Genomic DNA, 25300 nt, shown 5'->3' on the forward strand with positions numbered 1-25300 from the left:
AAAAAAAACCATCCACCTCAACCGTCGGATGCTCACCATGTGGCCCCACCACCCCAGGACCCACCCCCTCCAACCACCTATCCTTTGCGTATTTTATAAGACTTGGAAACATGCTTGCAATAATGACAGGCACGTTAGAACAACGAACGTTTGTACTTAAAACAAAACATGAAAAAAGAAGAAGAAATTAAAAACATAAGGGGGGAGAGAGAGAGAGAAGGACACAAAGTAAGAACCTACACCATTAATTACCACATGCTTTGGTAGCAAAAGGAATCATCACCGTACGATCTCCACTCGGTAAAAGGAAAGCAAAAGATAGCACACACACCACAAGTGGGGAAGCTCTACCTCCCCATGTATACATATTATCACTATATCATACAAGAGAAAGGTGGGCCTTTGATGATTTGAATTTTTCTGTGTTGTTTGGGTTATTTGACTAGGGTCGGGCCCAGTTCGACCCGGACCCGAATCAATGGTGTTGAGCTGGTGTGGGTGCAGGTTTGGCACACTGGTAGCACTTGGCGAAGAGCCCGAACGTGTCCACTTGCCTCACGAAGTTGGTCATGCTGGCCCACCCTCCGAACCCGAATCCGACGATGAAGACCCACACAACCACGAATGCGTTCACCACGAACATGGCTGTCCAGCTTGGGAGGAAGAACGGAGGCTTCTCTGCCGCATTCTGCAATGTATAAGCAAAAACATGTGTCATGCCTAGTGGAATCAAACAGGTTCCGCATCGACTCGGAACGAGACCCGAGATGGGTCCGAATTGATCCGACTGGATCCAACCTGCGTTTTCTCTTTTGATTGAGTCAACCCGGAATGAGACCCGAGTTGGGTCCAAATTGCTCCGACTACCCGAGTTCGGTCAGATTTGATTGAACTTAATCAAATCTGCTTTTTCCATTTTGATCGGGTCTGAATCGATCCGACTCAATCAAACTGCTTTTTACAATTTTGATGGCCTTTTCATTCCAGGCATACATGTCGTCTACGACACTATTCAGTACGAGAAATTCAAATTGCACACGCTCCAGTGCATTCCCTCGCACGTGGACGCAAGGGACATGAGTATGACATCGGAGCCGGTCATCGGGTAATAACTACTCTGTAGATGCCACATGTCAAATATCCGGCCCACCCGATTAACATTGGTCAATCTACCAGTGGTCAATTGATCTTCACCGTTTTAGTCCGTACACAAGTGTACAGACTGTGATTATAGGATCGGAACGGCCATACTTTTGAGATATGGAATCGAGACGGTTGGGCTTGCCTGATGAGGGGCAAAGGTGTCACACGCGTGTGTTCCATTCCACGTGTGAGGCGGGTCCCAGTTGCAAAGTACACTCGAGCGAATACTCCTGCCGTTTCACATTCAGTGGTCGTAACAAACTGAAAGAACCATCCCAACCATGCCAAATATTTCAAAATCCCAAGCATTTAATTTGGGCTACCCTACCCTCCCTCACTGTCACGTGCGTGGCGCGTGGCCTTCGGTGTATGCCAGCTGCTAGCCAATTCCACGTGGCAAAAAGTGGGAATCGGAAAGAAGAGGGGATAGGTGGCTGCGCAGAATATGGAAGTCCCACAGTGAATGTATAACTTTAGCCACGCAATGACGAAAATACCCTAGCGTTATCCACAAAAACATGAGGAGGAATTTAATACGCTGGTAGAGTACGGCACATGATACGCGGGTTTTTAGAAATTCACATGCGGCGTACATACATCAACTCAAATTAAACCGAAACTGTAGTACGTTTGCTGTAATAAGATCACGGATTTTCTCTCTTTATTAAATAAGGGTACGTCGGAATAGTAAATTAGTTAAGATAAGTTACTTATTCCTTAAGTAGCTTATCTTAATTTCTACTCATTAAAATGAAGTGATTAACTTTAAATTAAAAAAAGCTGAATTTATCAAAAACCAAACTTCAAATAAGTCGCTTATCTACTGGTGTAAGAGAAAAAGTAACTTATTATCTGGCATCCAAACAAAACATCCACCAATTTTAAATTTAGATGGTCCAGTAGGCCTAATGTAATGTTTTAATTCATGGTACATCTAAAATTAGAACCTACCATTTGGATGGAAAAATGATCAGTTGCAACCATTTTCCCCAAAATTACGCTGCAAATGATCTCTGTGGGCCCAACATTGAGTGTGGACGACGTCAACACCAGCTAAAAAATCACGCCGATCTATGGTGCAGGTGAGCCCATACCACGCCAATGTCAAACAAGGGATCCCGTGCATAATGGTCAGAGACGCACGGCTTCGGTAGATCTAGGATCCACCGAGGTAGGTGGGACCCCTTCCGTTCATCCATTTTTACGGATCATTCTAGCGGTTGATGCAAAAAATTAGAGGGATATAAATCTCAGGTGAACCACACAATAGGAAAACAATAGTGATTGGATATCCACCGTTAAAATCCTCCAAAGGCCCACTGTACTGTTTATTTGACATCCAATCTGTTGATTAGGTCATATAGACCTAGATTATAGGGTAAAAACAAAGATCAGCTTGATCCAAAACTTTTATGGTACATCTAAAATTAGAACCTACCATTTGGATGGAAAAATGATCAGTTGCAACCATTTTCCCCAAAATTACGCTGCAAATGATCTCTGTGGGCCCAACATTGAGTGTGGACGACGTCAACACCAGCTAAAAAATCACGCCGATCTATGGTGCAGGTGAGCCCATACCACGCCAATGTCAAACAAGGGATCCCGTGCATAATGGTCAGAGACGCACGGCTTCGGTAGATCTAGGATCCACCGAGGTAGGTGGGACCCCTGATCATGTGGCCCGCTATGATGCGTGTGACTACACGCCATCCATCCATATTAAAATCTCATTTTAGTATATAAGTCTCAGATAGACCATATTACAGGAAATAATGGTAACTGACCGGTCACAAAAGCTTTCGATCAAGATGATATTTGTGTGGCCTCTTCATCTGTCTTTCTCACCTTATCAAGGGGTTGGAAGGAAAATAAACATTCCAATAGAGTCCAAGAAGATTTTAATGGTGAGGATCAAACAGGACTGTTTCCTGTGGCGTGGTGCGTCTAATATTAGGGTCAGCTTCATTTTTGGGATCAAGAACTAAATTGAGCTGTCAAAATGGTTGGACGGTGTGGATTTAAGGCAGATACGTCAATGTGAGCCACCGAAACCGCGCCGTGGGCGGAGCAGTATGTTACGGACAAAATCATGGTGGAGCCACGCAAATCGTTTACACTGTAATTTTATACCGAAAAGGTGTGTAGTGTGTAGTAGATCATGACTCAATGAGAACAGAGTATCACCCATCAGTCATCACAAAGCCAGAGTATCAAAGATCTGAACATGAAATACGCACTCAATGACGAAAATACCCTTCAAAGGTTGAAAAATATCCAGACTAAAGTGGAATGCGTAAAAGCGGTACAGAAACGGTGTAGAAAAAGGTAAGACTTCGTACAAAAAAAGCGATGCTTTAATTGATTGGAGCTTAGTTTCAGTAAATATCTCCCCGAAAGTCAAATTCCCTGATCTCTACTTCTGGCAAATTTTAAAAGAAAAGAAAGGCATCTTCCAAAAATTTCCAAAATAAGCCCTGAAAGACGTAGGAATTTCGAAGACCCTAGCGAGCCCACCCATCACTCTTACACATAAGTAGACTCGCTACGCGTACAAATACGTCGCATTCAAGACTAAAATACCCTGCTTATTCGGGATGTCCGAGTGAAAATAGACATGTGCCGAGGTTATTTTCGTCATTTCACATTTGTCGATGTTATTTTAGTCGTCCCCCATCCAAATCCCTTGGTTAGGGTGGTCCCGTTATTATTTGGAATTTCTAGTGGCTAACTCATCCCCAGCGTCCAAGCTGAGTACGTTGCCGACTTGCGGCCATTTACCCGTCTTGTACGATAACAGCCTTGCAAATAAAAGACAGAGAACCCGACCGGCAAATGACCAAAACACCCTTCCACGAAGGAATTAGTTGCTGCGCCGGTTTCTCTCAGGTCATTCATTCTGTTGTGGCCCCCCCCAACACGCGTCAGACCACATTAAAAGACGGTCCACTAGTGCCCAGAATTTGTTGATTCTATCCAAAGGATTTCGAACCATTTGGATATGCACCGTTCCTCACCCTTGAATAGGTGCAATGAAATTAATAAAAGCATACAAGTGCCCTGGATCTTCAGCATCCGGGATTGTGCACATCCATCGTGGGAGGTCATCAGATCAATGGTCAGGATCACTGAACCACAGGCCTAATCAAACGCACCTAGATGGCCCATGCCTAAAACAACACCAATCACTGGCATTGAGCAGCCAATCAAGAGATATACAGCAATCGTTCGCGTCAGTGCGAAATAGACCGTCGAGTCCGGAATTTCGACGGTCTATTCCACGTTGAAACCCCAGCCATAGCCGCGTCATCGGGAGCCCGCTTATATAATTGGAAAACCAAAACCAAGTATTTTAGAACAGGAGAGGGCATTTTGGTCATTGTGGACGGGCAGCGGCAGGGGTAGTAGAAGGAAAAGGCAGGAAGGGATTTGACAGTTACCTGACGTGCAGAGGCTTTTCTGTAGGTGAGGATATGCGCGAGTGAGGGGATGATGTAGACAGTGAAGCTAACCAGGAGCGCTCCCACGGCCGAGTTGATGGGACCGAAGAAGGGGAAGATGATGGCCAAGAACCATATCGGTATGACCACGGGCAGCCGGGCGATAGCACGCAGACATATGCTCTTCGTGTCGTGCACCCCTATCACCTTCTCCCACACGAAATACAGCGGGGTGCATGCGAACCCGAACGTGATGAACTGCAAGGACAGAATCGTAATTTTAGTAAACCATCATCCTTTGTTTGGCGAGGAATGATTATTTCCTGCGCAAGGACGCGGATTAGGTATATCCAAACCTCAGGTGGACCACACCACAAGAAACAGCGATTATCACCCTGCATCCGATCTTCAAGCGCCAAACATATCATCGCACGGCACGTGCCAGCATGACACGTGGAATGATATCCATGCCTCATAGTTCCCTTCTTACCATGCCCATGCACGTCTAATGTAAGAGAACGATCATATGGTTTAAGACGTTTGAGAGCTGTCATAAGTTCGAGCTATGTGGGGCCCAGATATCAGGTGGCCACACGCCACTGGGAACAATGAGCGCAATGGGGATGGAGAGGCTAGATTGGATGAAGATTGAATGGACGCCACAAAAATCAGGTCATTTCATTACTCATGTGGGCCGCAAAACGTAAATGTTTATGCGGTGTGGCCCAATCGAGTTTTGGACCCGACCATTGTGCTGTGCTGTGAAAGTTAAGTGACAGCCCTTACGCATGGTTTCGATTGGGTATGTACATCATGGTGGGCCCCATAGAAGGTCACGCGCATGGGAATCCACAGCCATTACCCCTTTAATACAAAAGGGCTGGTTCTCAATTTTTCTTTAGTCCAATCACTCATATATGAGTGGGTCCACCTGATAAATTGACAGGGGATGGGGAAAGACTCAATCGGACGTTCTGGATCCCACACGCATGTGCCATGTTATCTCATGTGTTGCGTTTCTATTTGGCGCTTGAGGACGTGACACATGGTGGTCATTTATCTGGTATACAACACGGACCTGATGGATGAGCATAAGAATAACGGCGGCATCACGGAAGGCGTTCTTGGGAAGGAGAGAGAAGGCGTTGGAGTGGTTGAGGAGCTGGTCGCCAAAGGCCCAGTAAACGGCGGACGCTGACGGCAACGTTAGTGTGAAGACGTACAGTGTGGCCAGCAGGTAGATGTACTTGAACTTCTGGGGCTTCCACATCGCGTGCATGATTTCCCTGCAAAATATCGTTTTCAAAACGCATGTTCCTCCTTTATAAAATGACACAGCTCGGACGGCCGGGATTTCACTTTTACAGACTAAACAAGTCCCGCTCCAATCGGAGACGATGATTAATTACAGAAAGGGGTGAATCAAAAGAACGTGGCGAACGTGCGAGATCTACGCCGTTGATTAGGTGGGGACCTACGTGGACACCCTGTTATAAGATCCAGTCCGCTCATCAGGCTGGCTATATGTATGCTGAATACGGTCGTAGGTGATTTCTTTCTCACAGTCCATATTCCTCCAACGAGCGATCCCAAGTCCAAAAGGAACAATAACCTCTGGAAAGACGAACGGGCCAGATCTTATACACGTGCGCCAGGTTGGCGCGATTGAGTGTTAGCTTTTAGCTACAGCAGGTAGATTCCATTGTTGGTTTACACGTTGGTAAAAGTTATCATAGTCAACAGTAAGGAAGAACTTTGGTTTGACTAATACAGTCAGAAAGTCCAAACAGGCCAGCCAGAGACAGCTATTTCGTTGAAAATCTCGGACTAAACCCGGGCGAGTTAATGGGTAACTCACGAGTTATGATCGTTTTTCTCAGGCTATAATAATTAAAAATAAAAAATAAAACGAAATGACGAGTGCGGAATTATGCGATTCTCCAGTCCACGCGCAGCTTTTGCCCGTTATACTAGAGTTTAATGACAAAGGGGGCCCATGATCAGGAATCCACGCCACTGGGTTGTCTTCCAAGGTGGACGGATCTGGTCCAGACTTCGGATTCGGTCGTGACCCCTCCAGTACCGACGTCGGTGCTGGAAAAGGTCTGTGGGCCCACCATGATGTATGATGTATGTGTTTTATCCTAGCCATCCACCCATTTTGCCCGTTCATTTTAGGGCATGATCCCAAAAAAGAGTTAGATCCAAATCTCGGGTGGACCACACGGATCTGGGCTTATGGGAAAATACAAATATCAACTTGATCCGAAACCTGTGCGGCCCCCAAGAAGTTTTTAATAGTGGGAGTGAAATCATCACGGTTTCCTGTGGTGTGGTCCACCTGAGATTTGGATCTAACTCATTTTTGGGCTCATGGCCTAAAATGAGCTGGCAAAATGGATGAACCGCGTGGATAAAACCCATATATCATGGTGGGCCCACAGCTTTTCCAGAACGGGCGTCGGTGGTGGGTTTGTAACGGAATCCGAGTCCAGTTGCAACAACCACCGCACCTAAGAAGATCTCAACCACTAATCCGTTGCATGCTCCCTCAAGCAAACATGGATCTCAACCACTAATCCGTTGCATGCTCCCTCGTGCAAACATGGGCCCACTTGTAAGAACTGAAAGCTCGAGTATAGACCCAACTTCAGAGTAAATTTTAGGAGATGAAAAAGGTAATAAGCAGATGGGGAAGCTTGATTTTGAGCCATTATTACTTTCTCCGTTTTACCACCTAAATGGGCAACAAAAAGCAAGAGAGAGAAAGGAAGGGAGAGGGCACTGTAAACGAGTAAAAGGCCCAGTTTCATTTCCAGATGTGGACTTGTTTAATACTCTGACAACGTGTGACGCGTGATACGCAAGTACTTGGAAATGGAACACGTGGCACATATCAGCTCAAGTTAAACCAAGTCATATTGTATATTTTTCATCCGAACCGTCCAAGAAGTGCCCACCAATCTGATGGTTAGATAATCCAACAAACGTAATTTTCTAGTTCATAATACATCAAACTGGTATGAGTAATATGGACGGTTTGGCTTGAATGATAATAAAGTAATTTCGAAGTGCCTGCTTATAAACCATCACACTCTGCCAGGGTAAACCTTTTCTCTTTCCAAATACTTACACTGTGACAGCGTGTCCGCCGAAAGTGTAGAGGATATTGGTGGCGCCAGTAAAATACAGTACCAGCTTTGTAGGAGCCGTGTGTGAAACGCCTTCTACCTGTTACAGCAGCACATCAGAAAAGAGATGTGTGAATGGCTTCCCATTCCTATCTTCTGCTACACTACTCCAGTTAAACGAAAAAGACCCCACCCATTCACCCCATCTTTGTGGTGTATGGGAATCAATAAGGTGGGTGTAGATATCCATTCCCAAGAAGAAAAATAGTAAAAAAGAGAGACACCCAAATGGTTTTTTTTTCTTTTTTAATTCAATACCTGGCCATGGACTAGAGCTGCAATCGTCAAGTACCAGGCCGTATACGTCGTCATCCCAAGACCTAGAAAAGACCAGATTCGGTAGTTGTGGAAGGACGGTATGAAAACAGTAGTAGCGCAGCATGCTCCGAAGATATACGTCCATGTCCTCTTATCCAAACGATCGTTTATGTAGTATATGTTGCTGCAAAAAAGGAATTGAAATGAAAAAAAAAAAAAAACCAAAGATATGATAGAACGTTTCTAAGGTATTGTTTTTTTCATTTTCGGTATTGAATTCACCCAACTCACCTTGCGCAAGCTATGAGCTGAATGACAGACCCAAAGAGAAGGAAAGTGCAGTTGAAGGCCAGCCCCATTGCTTTCCAGTAAGGCCCCAGCAACCCATCCAGAACTTCAAACCACTGCAATCCAACAAGGGCATTTCCGTAAATACATTAAAAAATGCAGCAATTTCTCCAAAATTCAATATCTTAAAAGCTGGTTTTTCAAGCTAATGCTTTCTTGGACTTTCGGTAAAGATTAGATCAAAGCAGGAAATGGCTGTGATTTTTCTGGGTATTTTGGGAAAATGATAGTATCTTCTCTTACTTGGAGTATGTATACGGTACAGATACGGTACACATACCTGAATGACATGGTTCTTGAAGCTAACGTTCTCTTTCTCCTTTCGGCTCCGGTACTCTACGTAGAGTACGCTAATGAGATACGCCGTCCAGCTCCCGAGGATTCCATAGAAGAGCTGCAGCAGGATTCCGGAAAGCATCCCCAGCTGAGAAAAGGAGTACGGCAACGTTAAAAGAACCTGCGCCACCTGCAAAAACGAAAATTCCCAAAACAAAAGAAAAGAAAAAAAAAATTAGAATTTGCAGAAATCGAGAAGTTTCAATTTCATTCTTTTTCTTTTTGAAAATTTCTGTTTTGGCTTACTTGATTAGAAGCGCAGCTGAACCAGGCGTCGTAAACGGAGCCTCCATGCCAGAGAAAGCTTTTGACGCTCAATATCGACGTGTCTTCCTTCTCTTCCTCTTTTCCTTCATTCTCCGTCTCGTTGTAGCTTACAATCGATTCTTCCGCTTGCTTCTGCGGCAACATCCTTCCGTTATCTCTGACGTCGGTCTGCAGAAAAAACCCTTCCAGAACGTCAAAATCCGTCAAGATCTTCAAACAGAAAACTGACAGTAAAAAAGACAAAATCGAAGAAAACTCGAGAACCGAAAGCGAAAACTCAGATCCGAACCCCAAAAGAGAAAAAGAAATACAAAAAACGGAAGAAAACGAAGAAGATCTGATAGAGAAACGAGAAATCAACTGCTCTCACCTGAGAGAAAAGAAGAGAGAAACTTTTCTTCTCGTTCTTGTAAGTATCGAAGATCTGAAATCTCTCAATACAAATGCATGAATCTCTCTCTCTCACCTTTTGCTTTATGACAAGAAAAACGAGAAACGGAAGCTAGAAATAGAAGAGCGTTGGGAGAAGAGGGAGTGAAGATAAAGACTCATCCAATCCAAGAGATTCTACAGCAGGCGTTTTAAGTGCGCCGATATTACAATAAATCTCGGCCGAAAAAGCACTCAAATGCTCACTGCCGGTACAGTTCGTAACGGAAAACGAAAAAACCGCACCGCCCGGTTTCCGTTTGCTGAAATGCTGCAAACAAAAGAAAGAGACGATAGAGAGAGAGAGGGAGAGAAACGAAGTAGCTGCTCTGTTCTCTGCTGCTATTTCGAGAACTGTGTAGAAAAGGACGTGAAATCCGAAACGGGTTTTATAGGAGGGAAAACGCGTCTGAAGCACCGAAAGAAAAGGAAAGAAAAACCCTCTCTCTCTCTCTCGGATTTTGAGTTGCGAAAACAGTCGGAAATTTGAGTTTATTTGGGTTTTTTTTCTTCCCTTCTCTCTCTTTCGCAGACTGCCGGTGTCTCCCCCTTTTAATAGAGTCTGATCCAAATCTCACTCAAATAATTCCGCCATTTTCATTTTCTCATTTATTCGGGTCTCTTTTTTAATTTTCAATTTTTAATTTTTTTTAATTGTTAACTTCTCGAGGTTCCATCAGACGCATACTTGTCGCCGTACCACTAGTGAGGAATTATGTGAAGAGCAGTCATTTAATACTCGGGCTGCGTATAGCACTTGATACGCAGGCACTTGGCGGTGGACCGGAACCTCCGCACAATACCGTGTTTTATATCTAATATCCACTCTGTCTATCAGGTTATACCCTTAGATGTTAGGTCGTAGGGAAAGCAGAAGAATGAGGATTGGGTACTACCCTAAGGACCTCGCTAGAGACGGACGGTCTCTGTGGGGCCCACCTTGATGTATATGTGTTTATCCCCACTGTCCATCTATTTTGGCAGGTCGAAGCTTCAAGTGGACCACACCACAGGAAGCAGCTGGAGATTAAACTCTTACGGTTGAATACTTCCTCAGGCCCACATTATGTTTATTTTCCATCCAACATGTTCATGAGGTTACGTAGTCATGGATGCAGGAAAGCATAAATGTCAGCTTCATGGAAAAACGTATGTGGCTTCTAAGAAGTTTTTAATGGTAGGCTTTCAATCGCAGCTTCTTATGGTGTGGTTCACCCGAAGCTTACAACTGTCTCCATTTTAAGCAAATTCCTTAAAAATATCTATTAAGATATATGGACAACGTCGATAAAACATATAAACCACGGTGGGACCCGCAGAGCCATGGGAAACGGATTTGCTGCTCCCTGTGACACCATCCGGTGGCTGATGGTCGGTGCTCTGTGGGCCCCACCATGATGTATGCATTTCATCCATGCCATTCATCCATTTTTAAAGATCATTTTAGAGCTTGAACCCAAAAATTAGAGGGAAATAAATCTCAGGTAGACCAAACTACAGGAAAACAATAGTGATTTAATATCCACCATTAAAATCCTCTTAAGGCCCACTGCATTTTTTATTTGACATCCAACTTGTTGATTAGATCATACAGACCCAGATGAAGGGAAAAAACAAATATCAGCGTTCATTCAACACACGTTTGGTGTAATGTGGTCCACTTGAGAGTGAGATATACCTCATTCTTGTCTCATTTAATAAAATGATTTAGAAAAATATATGGATGGCATGGGAGGACGTGAGGTCAAGCACTGTCTTCCTCGAGAGGATAACTATTCCGAATCCACTGAACTTACTCCTTATAAAGACTTCTCGAATCCACGAGTAAAGAAAGCGAGAAAATAGAAATAAATTCTAATAAATTCGAAATTGATTAATGAATAATTAAAAACGAGTTCACAATCCTTTAAATAAGGGTATCAAGCAATGGGAAAGAAATCATAATCAAACTACAACTCAAACTCCTAGAATCCATGACTTACTATAAATAGTAAACTTACTATTTATAGACAGTCGTGATGTCTACCAGTGCATAAGGTTTTCGGCCAAAAATAGTAAGTGTCCTATTTGGCTTCACCAAACAGTTCTCCTAATTATTCTAAGCTCTTTTCACGTTGGACGCAACTCCTAAAGCCCGACGGATGAAGAGTTATAATCAAACTAAAACTTACTATTTATAGTAAAAACGAAATTAAAACAGGGAAAAGATCGTCGATCCAGGGGTATTTCGCAAATCCGGCTTGCACAACCCAGCGTAGTGGGGTTGGTTGGCTAAAGTAGTTCGTTCTACCCCAAAATCATATATTTTACGCCCGATAACTCATTCCGGATTGTGAGATACGCCCGATCTAAGGTCCGACGGTCCGGATCACTTCTATCGTCGATCAGCGTTCATTCAACACACGTTTGGTGTAATGTGGTCCACTTGAGAGTGAGATATACCTCATTCTTGTCTCATTTAATAAAATGATTTAGAAAAATATATGGATGGCATGGATGAAATACATACATCATAGTAAGGCCCACGGAGCACCGGCCACCCGCCATTGGCTGGTGGCAGGGGGAGTAGCCAATCCGGTTCCCATCTCTAGCTAGGTCCTGGCTAGGATAGTACCTAATCCGTGTCTGTTTGTCCGTGGGACTACCATGGTGTGTGTGTCTTTAATCAAACCCGTTAATGAGGTTCAACCCACCATGATGAAAAGAGAATAGATATATCAGCCTGATACAAAACTCAGGTGGGCCACACCGTGTGAACTTACTCGTTTTCACTTGATGGACGATGTAAATTTTACACCTATAACAAGGTAGCTCACAGTGTTTTCTGCCCATGTTTCAGATGAACCGGATCCCTAAGCAATTATAGGCTTGGGATACATAAACTCAAAATAAAGCTAGAAACCTCCAATTGGCGGACAGTTGTTAAAATAGAATATTGGATACTTTTCAGATCTAATCATCCATATAATAAAATATTAAATAATTTTATTTATTTATTAATGAGACATCTAAACTTATACCCATAAGTTAAACAGTTTAATTTGAATTAATCAAATTCCATGCCTCCGATTTCTACATAATTTCTGAGCGCCTGCTTATCATGTATCACGCTTTGCTAGAGCATCTAAGGTTTGCCTGAGAACAGGGACAAGGTTATAGGTACTAATAGGGGGTTCGGTAGCGAGTAGTGACTGTGCTAGCCTCCCTTTAATAAGAAGTGGATCTATGACCGTGGAGCTTATATTTCTATGTATTTTATATCCACACTATTCACCTATTTTGCCATCTCATTTTCCAGCACGAACTCAAAAAAATATAATACTAATAAATAAACAACAGATATTCAAATCGTAAGCAAACCACAGCATTGAAAATAATAAGTGATTAACTGTCTATCATTAGAAATTTCTTCGGAACCACAAAAGTTTTGAATAAAGCTGATATTTTTGTCTTCGTGACCTTATCAAAACTATTTCCTATCCCAAGTTCTGTTGGAAATTTAGATTTGCTTCATCTTTCAGCTCACACTTTGGGATAATTAGGCAAAATAGATACACGATGTAGATATAAAACACATACATCACGGTGGCTCTATAGTCACAGATTCACTTAGATCGGTGGTTACTTAGATTCACCAAATTTGCATTCACTTTCTTAAGGCTGTGCTAAAAGTATTAATTGTGTTAACTTATGGTTGATTGGAACATAAATGCATCAAAACTAAGGTGTCCATCAGGTGCACATCACATTTTCACCACGGATCTTGAAAATTAGTTTAAATTAAAGATTTAATTGAATCACATCAGAGGCAACGAAGTAAACTCATTCATAAAACCACTAAGTTCATGTGTTTTGTTGCAATTGAGTTTTGAAATGTCCTAGATGTGAGATCTGATCGTGGAATTGTCAAAAGATATCACTGTTCATTAGATATGGCGATACGAAGGACTTGATGACTTGCCTCGTTGGGATACCGTTGCTATAGATGAGATACTAAAGTACACCTCTCCTTACACTCTTAGAGAAGTTGTGACGGGGCTGAAGCTTCTTTGGATTGTTTTGGATTAGGGACCCAACCTTGATTTATAATGCAGATAGTAAAGGAGTATGAAACTCATCAAAACTCTTCTCCCAAAGGCTCTACCCCAATTTACAATTTACAATCCTAATTCCACTTGGTTACTGTTGTGTATTACGGTTATAGTGTTTCACCCCTTACATAGAAACATGTCTGTGTATTACGGTCATAGTGTTTCACCCCTTACGTAGAAACATCACAACTTATTGGAGTCCACTAGTACACCCAATCATATTATCGAACCCTTAGGACAATGTAGACCATTGATCAATAAGACTAACCTCATAGAATTCTTACACTAGAATCCATTTCTCCCTATGTAGTACATCATATGAGTGGATTAAATGGCATTCACACACCATGGTGATTTGTATTATTTGAATGGTGGGACTTCCTATCTCAACTATTTCCCTTGGCATACTGGGTCCTTGGCAAGTTTTTGCAAGCATTTTCCATTCAGGACTCCTTACCACTTAAAATGTTCAAGTGAATCTGCCTAATCATACGTGGCCATGGCAAGCAATCACCCAAGATATCCCTGGTGACCTAACATGCTGAGGTTTGATTGGACCACATGCTATTATTAGAAATGGACCCACACAGAGCATATTTAATTTCTAATTAACTCATGAAACTTGTCATGCAAGATTAATAGATTCTCCGTTAGGACATTTCAAGACTCGTATAAGCCAGATCATGAGAATTTATAGTTTCGAAGCAAGATTTTACTTTAAAAGGTTCACTAGTTGGTAGGTTGTCCGAGTCTTGGACCGGACTGATTCTATGATTGATGGCGAAAGCACGGCAGCCTGCCATGAAATGAATTGAACTAATCGCAACCGTCTCTTGTTTAACCTCAACCTCCTCTACCTCTTCTAAACAACTATCTTATCTAATTTTCCTACATATAGCAGATCGTACTTGTAATTCAATGTGTAATCAGAAAATACAATTTCTACATAATTTATAATACGTTGAGCCACTTTTCAGTTGAAGGTGGACCATTTCTTCTTGTCTTTTTAACCTGTTTGTCCCAAGTCAAAATTCTGGGCCATTTGATTGGTGGTATACGATTGTGAATAGCTGTAATGGATGTAAATGGGTAAAAGGAGTCTGGTTTATGGTAAATAATGATAATTGGAATTAATATAAAATGGGATGCAGTAAAAATATGTGAATTAGAGTCTCTTAAAACAAGTTGAGAATCCCATGCAAATGATTAAAAAAACATAGGCCCACTTTTATGGCCCACCAAAAGTTTAAAATTTCCTTAATTTTTACTAAAGCATATATTTCAATGAGGGCCTATTTGATTTTTCAAACCTTTGGTAAATATGTTGCGAATAGATAATAATTATTTCACTGTGTAATCACGGTATTATTATCGATTCTTGATTTGACACTCACTTTTTAGCGCTTTAAAATGAAGACAGCCAAATATATGTAAGGCCCACCGTGATATGTATGTCTTATCCACACCGTCCATCTGTTATGCCGGCTAAATTTAGGGCTTGACCAAAACAATAAGGGTGATAGAAAGTTCAAGTGGACCACACCACAAGATTTAGAAAATCAAATATCTACTCTTAAAAACATATGGGTGCCACTGTTTCCTTTAGTGCGGGCCACTTGAATGTTGGAATAGGCTCAATTTTTACCTCATGCCTCAAAATGTTACACTGAAATTGATAGACAGCATAAATATATCATATATATCATGTAGGGCCCAAAAATCTAAACCATTTTTTTTTACTCGGTTTTTGAAACAAAAATGAAAGTGCATTTTCAACCAGGTGTAGGAGTAATAAATACTAATTCCCACAGCATTTACATGCTATTTGGAAAATCAAACGGGCCCTGAGCTTATTACAATTATTATGTTAAAAGTCACATATAATAATTTAAAATATTATTACTGATTTATTAAAAAAATACCAATTACAGAATTCCAAATACAATTGTTGGATTACAATGTATTTTAGCTACAGGCATCCAAACACAGAAGAGGATCCAAGTTCACTTTATTTACATTTATTCCACAGGTTCAATATTTCAACGGAGAACTGACCACCTCCCGGAAATTATAACACAACTTGAGGCATGGTGTCATTTTTTCTGCGAATATACCACCTGTCCATGAAATCAACACCATGAAAACGATAGATCTCATCATGAAGATAGCCATTCTCCAAAATCAAGCAGATCTCGCTCACCTAGTGGCCTACACCTGTATGTTGATTTAGACCGTTGGTTGTCTATTGATATAACATTATGGCCCACGTTGATGAGCAGAATAGTCTGATCTGTTTTACCAGGTGATCTTCATGGTGGGCCATTAGCTTTGGCCGAACTTAAGCCCTACAGAAATGGCTTGTTGGCAGGAAAGATAGTGCGATGTACTGGTTATGGTACAGTGCCTGCAGGTGATCTGATCAGTTCTTGTAAAGGAAGAATCTTTTGTATTGGCCCATCTATCGTAGGGTCCAACAGAATATTACTCAGGCATAGTTCTGTCCTGAGTACTCACATCGTATCTGTGGCATAAAATATACAATTGTACATTTCGAATTGATTTGTGGGACCGGATTCGCTATTATAGTGATTGGACGGTTATAAACTGCTGGTCGGTGGAAACAGTGTTGAGAAGCTCAATTCAATTGGCCATGCTTCTTGACTGGACGGGTAGGATTACCTGATCATGTGATTATTCTACTATATTCTATTCAAACGGTCGAGACATGCATGAGTATGGTGTACCATACTCTTCAAGACTTAAATGATTCTGGTACGAAGATATGTATAGATTCCTATTGGCCTAGGCCTGGGTTGATTGCCATGGGGCCCATTCTTTCAGGTGATCTAGGCTGTTGATCTAGTGGGTCTATTTTGGATGTGGGGTGTCCCAAATACCTAAGTTACAGCAGAATTATAGCCATTGTGATAATGAGATCTGACAATAGGTACTTATGAAATGACATGACCACTGTGGAAATCAAAAAGGCCAAAAAAAAAAAAAAGGAGAGAGAAAAAGGAGAAAACATTTAATACTCGGGAGAGTGTCATGGACGATACACCCGTACTTGGTAAAATGCCTAAGAATTATGCAAATAGCATTTAATAAATTCTAATTAAAAGGTTGAAGATATATCCAACTGTTTAGGACTACCATACCCTAAAGCGTACGCTTATTTAATAATCTGATAATGATCATCAGAATGGTGGATGTTTATTGGTTTTTTAAGAATGAAAATATTCAATGGCCGAATTTCAGCAAACGTATGAGAATCGGATGTTAGAGCTGTTCAGCTAACCTGAGTTTTGGTTTGCGAACGACAGTAGTGGCTTTCATTTAAAAGTGACAGCATATCAAGGGTCGCAAATAACCAGAGTATCAATGAAACCCCTGTGGGGGAAGTGGATCGTGTATTGCCGGCCCTTATGTGTTTTATCCATGCTGTCCATTAATTTTATAAGTAATTTTAGGGCATGATCCTGAAATTGAAGCATATCAAAAGCTTAAGTGGACCGCACCACAGGCAACAATTTGAATTGAACGTCCACCCTTAAAAGGCTGGAGAAGTTTTGAATCAAGCTATTATTCGTGTTTTCCCCTTACGCCTGTACAAATAAACATCACCACAGGCCCTAGGAAGGTTTCAATGGTGCATGGCATTATCCGTGTAATCTACTCGGGTTTGATATGCTAAGATTTTTTATTCATCTCCTATCATGAACTGATAAAATGGATCAACAGTGAAGCATACATCACTGTGAGTCACTCGGAGCTTACTTTTCAGCCCAGTTGAGTATTGGATCCGGCTCATTTTTTGCTTCTTCCCTTAAAATGAACTCACAAAATGGTGGATTTATCAAAAACATTATGGTGGGCGCTACATTGGTTCTTATCGCAAGAGCTTCCTCCTAAAGTTTTTCCAAAAAATCCACGTCCTGCCCAATCCGCATGTGTGTGGATTGAGAGCCTTACGAATAATGATATTTTAGTTTTCTATTGAGTATTTTAGTTTATTTGAATTAAATATATTAATTTTATTTTTATTTAATAAAAACTAAGTAAAACATTTCCAAACGGAAGATAAAGACAAATGTGTTAAATTAACATATTTTAGACATTTCATATGTTTGCTAACAAATAGGTTGTTTTGAATTTAATATTTAATTTTCAAACTCTAGCCATAATTATTAAACAAGTTTTTTTTTTTTTTTTTCCTTCTTACTTGTAGGTTTCAGATTCAGACTTGAGATTTCAAATTCGGTCTTTATACTTCAGATTTAACAAAATGGGCCTTAGCATGATAAGCTACTGAGTTGCAAAACGCTTCCTACCACAAGACAAGGTAGGTCAAGCATATAATTTACAACGCTAAGTGTGGGATCCAATGTGATGTCTTCATTACATCCAATCTGTCCATCATGTGAAAACCCTAATGCTCTCCTTTGAGCATATAAATGAGGCAATCTCATACTCATCTGGGTCAAAACACAAGGAACGGTTAAGATGAAAAAGCCCAGTCAGATTATTTTATGTTGTGTTTAGGTCCCACCAGATTTTTCACTTGCACCCCATTTGAATTTATAATATGTACGCCAACAGGATGAATGGACACTCAAAAAATTAGGTAATTCCAAAACTAAGTCCAGCTACAACACAGTTTTAGAGGTTTTGTGCATGATTTTACATGGGATGGCCCACATGAATTTTTTATTGGCATAAAATTTGGGTAATGTGGAAGGTGAGAAGAAGAACATGATGGATGGATTGGATTTCACTCAGACGTCTAAGGTGAACTCCAAATATCTTGTTATAGTTAAGTCCAAACTACCCCCACCTTTGCAGTGGACCTGGCCTTGGGATAAAGAAAAAAGGCAAGGATGCCTTGGGCCCACCTCAATGTATGTGTTTTAATATAATTTGGATCCTCTGCTTGCACCGCAGAAAAATTTTGCTTGTTGCAATCTAATTGGACAACAACATCACACACACAATTTAGTGCAGCAGTGCTGACAACGCCTGTGATGTCACGACCAGTCAAGCCGTTGGAAAGGAAGATTTTACTGCTTGTGCCAAGTATAGGATGCTGATTTGTTTTATCAATGATAATTGAATAGTTTTCTAAGGTCACCTTAGGGAACCCAAGATCAAAGCATATCAAAAGCTCAATTGGACCAAACTACGGAAACAATGGGGATGATGACATCCACTTATCAAACCTTTCTAAGGCCGATAGATGTAACTTTGTCATCCAGCCTATTCACAATGTTAGATAGACCTGATGAAGGAAAAATACTAATATGATGTAGAGTAGGTCACAAATGGCCAAGATGGATCAATAAAGGCCCAGTTGGCGACAGAAGTGATCCAGACCGTTAGACCTTAAATCAGACGTATCTCGCAATCTGGAATGAGCTATCGAGCATAAAATATATAATTTTGGTATAGAACAAGCTACTTTAGCCACCCAACCCCGCTATGCCGGGTTGCACAAGCAGAATTTGTGATATACCACTAGATCTACAATAGTTTCCCTATTTTAATTTTATTTTTACTATAAAATTTAAGTTTTAATTTGATTATAACTCTTCTCTTGGGTTTCAGATGCACCCACGCGAGAGTTGTAGTTATAGCTTGTTTCTAATTCCTTTTCCCCGTGGATACGAAGAGTCTTTGTAAGGAATCCATAGAAAAAGATGAAGATATGCTCAACCTCACATCCTCCCCTGCGTTATAATATCAGTTTCATCCAAACCTTCGTGACCACCACTAAGTTCTCAACGGTGGGCTTTCAATCCTTTCATCACGTCGGTGACCATTGCCTTTGCCATTTCTCACTAGAGATATGCTCCACACTTGTGTACACAATCTAAACCGTCCATTACGTTGGTGAAGATTGTTTGTGCCAAGCCCGAAATCAGATCTATCCGTTCATCTGATGGGCCACAAATGCATATAGAAAGCAATTAGGTATAAAGTAGAAATTAATGCTCCGTGCTAGTGAACGCTTTTGGCTGACCTGATTACTGTATCAGTATCTGATTTTCAGAGCCATGGATCCGCTGTCTGACGCGCACAGGCTCACGTGGTGAGACTAGGATTCAAATTGCTAGGATTGTGTGGATCCAGGGAAACACCGAAGTCAATGGATCCCTGACTGTGGACCACCGTGATGTATCTTTTTTTAATCTGCACCGTCCATCCGTTTCAATAATGAAGCAAATCACAGGAAAACAGCGATTGATTGAACGCCCACCATTAAAAACTTCCTTGGGCCCAGTATAACTTTATTTACCATCCAACCTGTGATAAGATCATACGGACCTGGATGGAGGAAAACACGAATATAAGCTTGATCCAAAATATATTTCACCCACAAGAAGCTCTTAATCACCACTGCTTCCTTTGGTGTAGTCTATTTGAGAATTGGATCTACTTCAATTTTTTGTGATCATGCCCTAATGTGATCTCGAAAAATGGATTAACGGCATGGATATAAAACGCATATATCACAGTGGGCCCCACAGTCACGGATCCGCTTACCTCGGTTCCCCCATACGGAACCACTGAATCCACGTCCTTGTGCGGAGGTACACCACCGAGCTTCGTGGGTTCGTTGTGTTATCTACGTGGCATCTACTTCGCCCATCAGGTGTTCCCCTCAATGTTCCTCTATGTTAGGCCATGGGTCAAAAAAAAACTCAAACCCAATCCACTGGTCAGGTGGGTCACATGGAACGAAGGTTTTAGATTTCAACTATGGATGTCATTCTACATACTATGTCCCGTGGTGTGGTTCACCTAAGCTTATAATCTACTTTATTTTTAGGCTCATGCCCTTAAAAGAGCTCATAAAATGGATGGATGGTACCGATCAAACACAAATTACGATGGGACTTGCATGTTTAACACACACAATCTCCATTCAATTTTTAAAAAGAAGAAAAAAAAAAAAGGCTTTCGACTGATTCTCTTTCAAATAGTATAAATAAGTCATCATTATCTATTTACCAGTATTTAAGATTGAAAGAAGAAAAAAATAAACATTCCTTAAAAGCATTAAATAGGTAATATACACTAAATTATAAATTTATACACGGATTTTAAATGGTTAAGATAATAACTTGTAAGAGCAAATTCATCAAGGATTTTCACTAGTCAAATTAGAAAATAAGGTTCAATCACACCAAGACATGACAAGCCTGATTTTCTCATCAAGTCACTTTGGTGAGTCCCCCCTTGAACAACCTAATTTTCAACTTACATTAAGATTCCTTGATAACTACGATTATTACTTTGTACACTGAACCGGTAACTTTCAACATGTCATGTGTGTGTGACATGTAAACCATCCCCCACCATCAGGATCAGCTTGTGTGAAGAAAAGAGCCCCATCCACTCATCATGCATGCCCTTAGCTTGAGAGGGCTAGTCTTTTGGAGAGGATGTCACCCAACACAATTGTTGCCCTAAAGAGCACTAGTGCTGCAGCACTCTTTACATGGCACTCCATGCATCTTAAATGGGTCATAGGTCAATCAAAACCGTTCATTTATTATAAGACTTCAAATGAACTATAGGCTAAGGGGGCTTATATATTGTTTATCCATTTACCCTAATAAATGATTCTAAATAATGATAAATAAGTAATTATTATTTATATAAAGAATTAATGCTTGTTGCCCCTAAGACTTCAACGGCAACAGTCTTTTTATTTGTTTTAACAATAATACAAGGAGGAAAAACGAAAATCTGTACAGGCCAACATAATGTATGTGTTTTATCCATGCCATTCATCCATTTTATAATTGGCTCATTTTAGTCCAGGAGCCTAAAAATTGAAAAGGATCCAAAGCATAAGTAAACCACACCACTTGAAAAATGGGGAATTGAACACATACCTTTGAAAACATTTTAGATGCGACGGAATTTTTAGATGAAGTTAATATTCGTGTTTTCCCTTATCCATTTCTTTCTGACCCTATGAGTAGGTTGGATGACCAATCATCATCATTGTGAGTCCTAAGAAGGTTTTAGGTTTTAATGATGGATGACATTATACACGCTATTTCCTATGGTGTGGTTCACTTGAGCTTATAATCTACTTCATTTTAAGATTTATACTTTTGAAAGAGCTAGTAAAATGGATGGACAACATCGATTAAAAATATAGATCAATTTTGAAAAAATGTCATTTTGTGCTCTCTCTTTTTCAAATAACATAAAAATATCATCATTACTTATTTACCACCATTTACAATAATAAATGAAAAAACAAACACCCCCTAAAAATCTCAACTAAGTAGGCAATGTAAACCAAATTATAAATTTATACATCATTTTTAAATGATTAAGATCATAGCTTGCAGATACAAATTCATCTAGGGATTTCCCCGTGTCAACTCATAAAATAAGGTTCTGTCACGCAGAGACATGACAAGCTTGATTTTCTCATCAAGTCACTTAGGTGAGTCCCCCCTCGTACAACCTAATTTTCACCCTATATTAAGATTCCTTGATAACTATGAATTTTAGTTCGTGTTCACCAAACTGATGACTTCCAACATGTCACGTGTGTGTGTGTGTGTGTGACATGTAAACCATCTAATATGTTGTCTCCACCATGTAAAGAAAATCACCTTATTCACTTAGGCGAACCATACTTATATTTTGTTATTTTATCAATGAATAAACATTATTTTTCGTAGTGGGGCCTACCTGATGAATGAGCCGGACTGATTTTTGCACAAAGCGATCCTCCTAGGTCAATTTATTGGACGGTTAGATGTCATGCTATATAATAAGTTAGAAGTTATTTGCTACGTGGACGGCAACTTATAATCTAACTCATGTAGATATGAGCAATTCTCCTTATATGGTAGTGTTCTTTGATCAATGAAATGTTTGGAACTCAGATCATCACACAATCATGCACTCGACCATGTTTGTAATATAGAGTAGAGGAGTGGCCTTCGTTTCAAGGTATTTCCCAACGAGTCAACTCAGCTAGTTGGAAACTCAGGTAAGTGACTCATTGTCGTTTGGCTCATATCAAAAGCTTTAGTTGTGATCGAGTAGGCCCAAAAAATATATATGAAGGGACCAGCACATGCGGTGATGGGTGATATGTCCAGACCTGCATCATTGGTTTTGTTTTTCTTTTCAGTGGGCCCCACCGTATGGTGCTGAACATATCACATTTGAGTTTCATGCCATTTTTCTGGCATGGGCCCGTTTCATTCCCATATATTACCAAAAAAAGACCATATTAATCCACAAAACTGAATAAAAATACAATTGATTATGTGAGTGTACTCGCCTCGCACGTGGAAATGTGGCACATGTGCATAAGGATAGAGATTCTCACCACATGATCTGAACCGTTTAAATGCTATATCTCAAAATTAGGCTCTTCTGATTATAAAATTAGGTTGCAAATCTATGTGGAATTTGAATCAACGGTCAGTTTTCTTAAATATTCATTTGTTTTGTACTCGTGTGGTCCATTTGATGTTTATACTGACTTGAGTTTCAGGTCATGGCATCTATGCAGTCGGGACCACCTGATATACCGCTCGGATCCTGAAAACATGGGCCTCATCTCCGTGCATGATACAGTCCACTTACAAAGCCTGCAGTCTAGCAAGTTCACTTAGCTGTTCTCCATGTTTGTTTGATATCTTTTCAAGTGGGGGCCACCCTTTCCACCAACGGTTGGATGAACATTGTAGTCCTCTAGGGTTTCCAATCTTTATCCTTTTTCACCCACCATAGGATCCTTCGGTTGATGGACTAATATCATTTTTTGTTTTTCTTTAGTAATTTTTTTTACAAGTACCATGATTCAAATTTCATTCTCCTTTTGTGCTACCATAAATTAGCCATGGTCTCATTATCATGCTTCAGTGATGATCTCAACCATTGATTTTAGAAGTTAAATGTGGGCCATTGCGAGAGTTCTTTTGTAGGTTCTATACTCATCAACACATAGCGATGGTCAGAAGCATCTTCTATATATGTTTTCCACTATGAACAGTATAGCATAGAATTCAGGACATGTATGCCTTTGATTATTGGAATCTTTGAATATGCACCCCAATAAGGTGTCACATGATGGAGATCTTAAGTCACAATGGAAGCAATAAAACTGTTGGTTCCTTCCCCACTAAAAAATTTCCACCTTTCACTTAGGAAATGTTTTGGAAACTAAAAGGAGAGAATAATATTTTCTTCAAAAGTTATGTTTTAGGGAAAGCATTTGGAGAAAATTTAGAAAGGGGAACAAAAAAGAGAAGGTTGTGAAAATTTTATAAGACTTTTATCCAAGAAAAATCCACACTAATTGCGTGCCGACATTGATAATAGTGAACGTAGCTACTTAGGCAGAGCTTTGTGAGCCCTACTATGATGTATGTGTTTTATTCACATTGTTATTTTTTTTTTTTCAAATCATTTGAAGGCATGATCTAAAAATGAGGCAGATTAAAATCTCAAGTGGACCATACTACAAGAAACTAGTGGTAATTGAACACCCATAGTTATAAACTTCTTTAGCCCACGGTAACATTTATTTGCCATCCAACTCATTGAGGCATTTAATAGTGGGTGTTCAATTACTATTGTTTCATATGTTATAGTCTAATATGAGATTTGTATTTGCCTTATTTTTTGATTGATATTCTAAAATGATTTGTAAAAATAAATGGACTGGGCCGATAAAACACATACTTCTTGGTGCTTAATTCTACCAAAAAGAATAAATGCCAAATGAAGGTAAAATGTCATTTAACCGTGAAGTGTTTTTTCACCCAAATACTTTCCAAGCTGCATAAGAAGCTCTTAATTCTATTAAATATTATTTGATTTCTATAGTTATGCTTTTCCTAAAGCATGCACAAATCATTTTTTAAAAGAAAAGTTAGTCCACTATTTTTAAACAATACATCTTAACCATTGACTATTTAACATTTTCATTATTTTCATTTTTTAAAAACATTTTTCCAAACACCCTTACACGTTATTTTACTAGAAAGCAAATTTTATATTATTCATTTCAAAAAGTTTTTTTATTTTTTTTAAAGAAATTTATTTTACAAAATCTTCAAATACTGCAATCTTCTAAAGAACCATCCGAGTCGACTCAGTAATAAAGACTAGTCAACAGAGCGAGTCAATCTATCCTCATGATGTAAAAGAGCTGATATTGGTGGGGCCCACCACACTGTTTTGCCTCGATAGTGAGATGGATCTCCCACGTTAAAAGAAAAGAAAAACACATGTTACTTTCCTTCCTTACAAAGCCCCACCTTCTCCCATTCAAACGGGATTTGTCGGCTGGGTGCGTGCTCTCTCTCGGCCCCATCCCTTCCTCACTCACCCAACACCACCCCTCTCTCATGGGGAACATCTGACCGTTCGATCATCTTGCCCCTCAACAACATGCCCATGTGCTATCACCACATTGGACTCACCATCAAGTGGACAACTCTCACCACTATGAAAAAAAAAAATATACCTTTTTTTGTTTAAACACATCAAACCAACGGTCCACATTCAACATATAAACATCCCTTCCCTAATAAGTGGACCATCTTTCTTTTTTCTTTTTCTTTTTTTAAAATTGTGTCCACCTTATGCACGGTCAGATCTCCACAATCCATTGGAAATGAATTTTAAGCTGATGATTGGTAACCCCCACCTGAGAGGCAATCAGGATGGTTGGTACATTAGGTGGGCCATGCATTTGTATATACATAAGACGGGAATGGATTGGCTCCTCACCCTGCCTCCAGCCCCGTGG

General features: G+C 40.3%; 1 protein-coding gene across 2 annotated transcripts; it reads right to left on the bottom strand.

Moving 5' to 3' along the window:
* Positions 1-220: 220 nt before the first annotated feature.
* Positions 221-10009, bottom strand: LOC131252596 (auxin transporter-like protein 2). Of its 2 annotated transcripts, none has more exons than XM_058253215.1 (9): positions 9354-10009; positions 8963-9165; positions 8661-8846; positions 8324-8436; positions 8033-8216; positions 7717-7814; positions 5662-5869; positions 4584-4841; positions 221-688 (listed from the first exon to the last, which is right to left on the bottom strand). In XM_058253215.1, the coding sequence occupies exons 2-9, from the start codon at positions 9125-9127 to the stop codon at positions 476-478; spliced, it is 1425 nt and encodes a 474-aa protein (XP_058109198.1). In that variant the 5' UTR covers positions 9128-9165; positions 9354-10009; the 3' UTR covers positions 221-475. The 2 variants fall into 2 exon arrangements, with proteins under 2 accessions (XP_058109198.1, XP_058109197.1); XM_058253214.1 differs by having other exon boundaries at positions 8963-9151; positions 9354-10008.
* Positions 10010-25300: the final 15291 nt, after the last annotated feature.

The sequence above is a fragment of the Magnolia sinica genome, chromosome 8 (genome assembly GCF_029962835.1).
Source record: "Magnolia sinica isolate HGM2019 chromosome 8, MsV1, whole genome shotgun sequence".
Taxonomy (NCBI): Eukaryota; Viridiplantae; Streptophyta; class Magnoliopsida; order Magnoliales; family Magnoliaceae; genus Magnolia; species Magnolia sinica.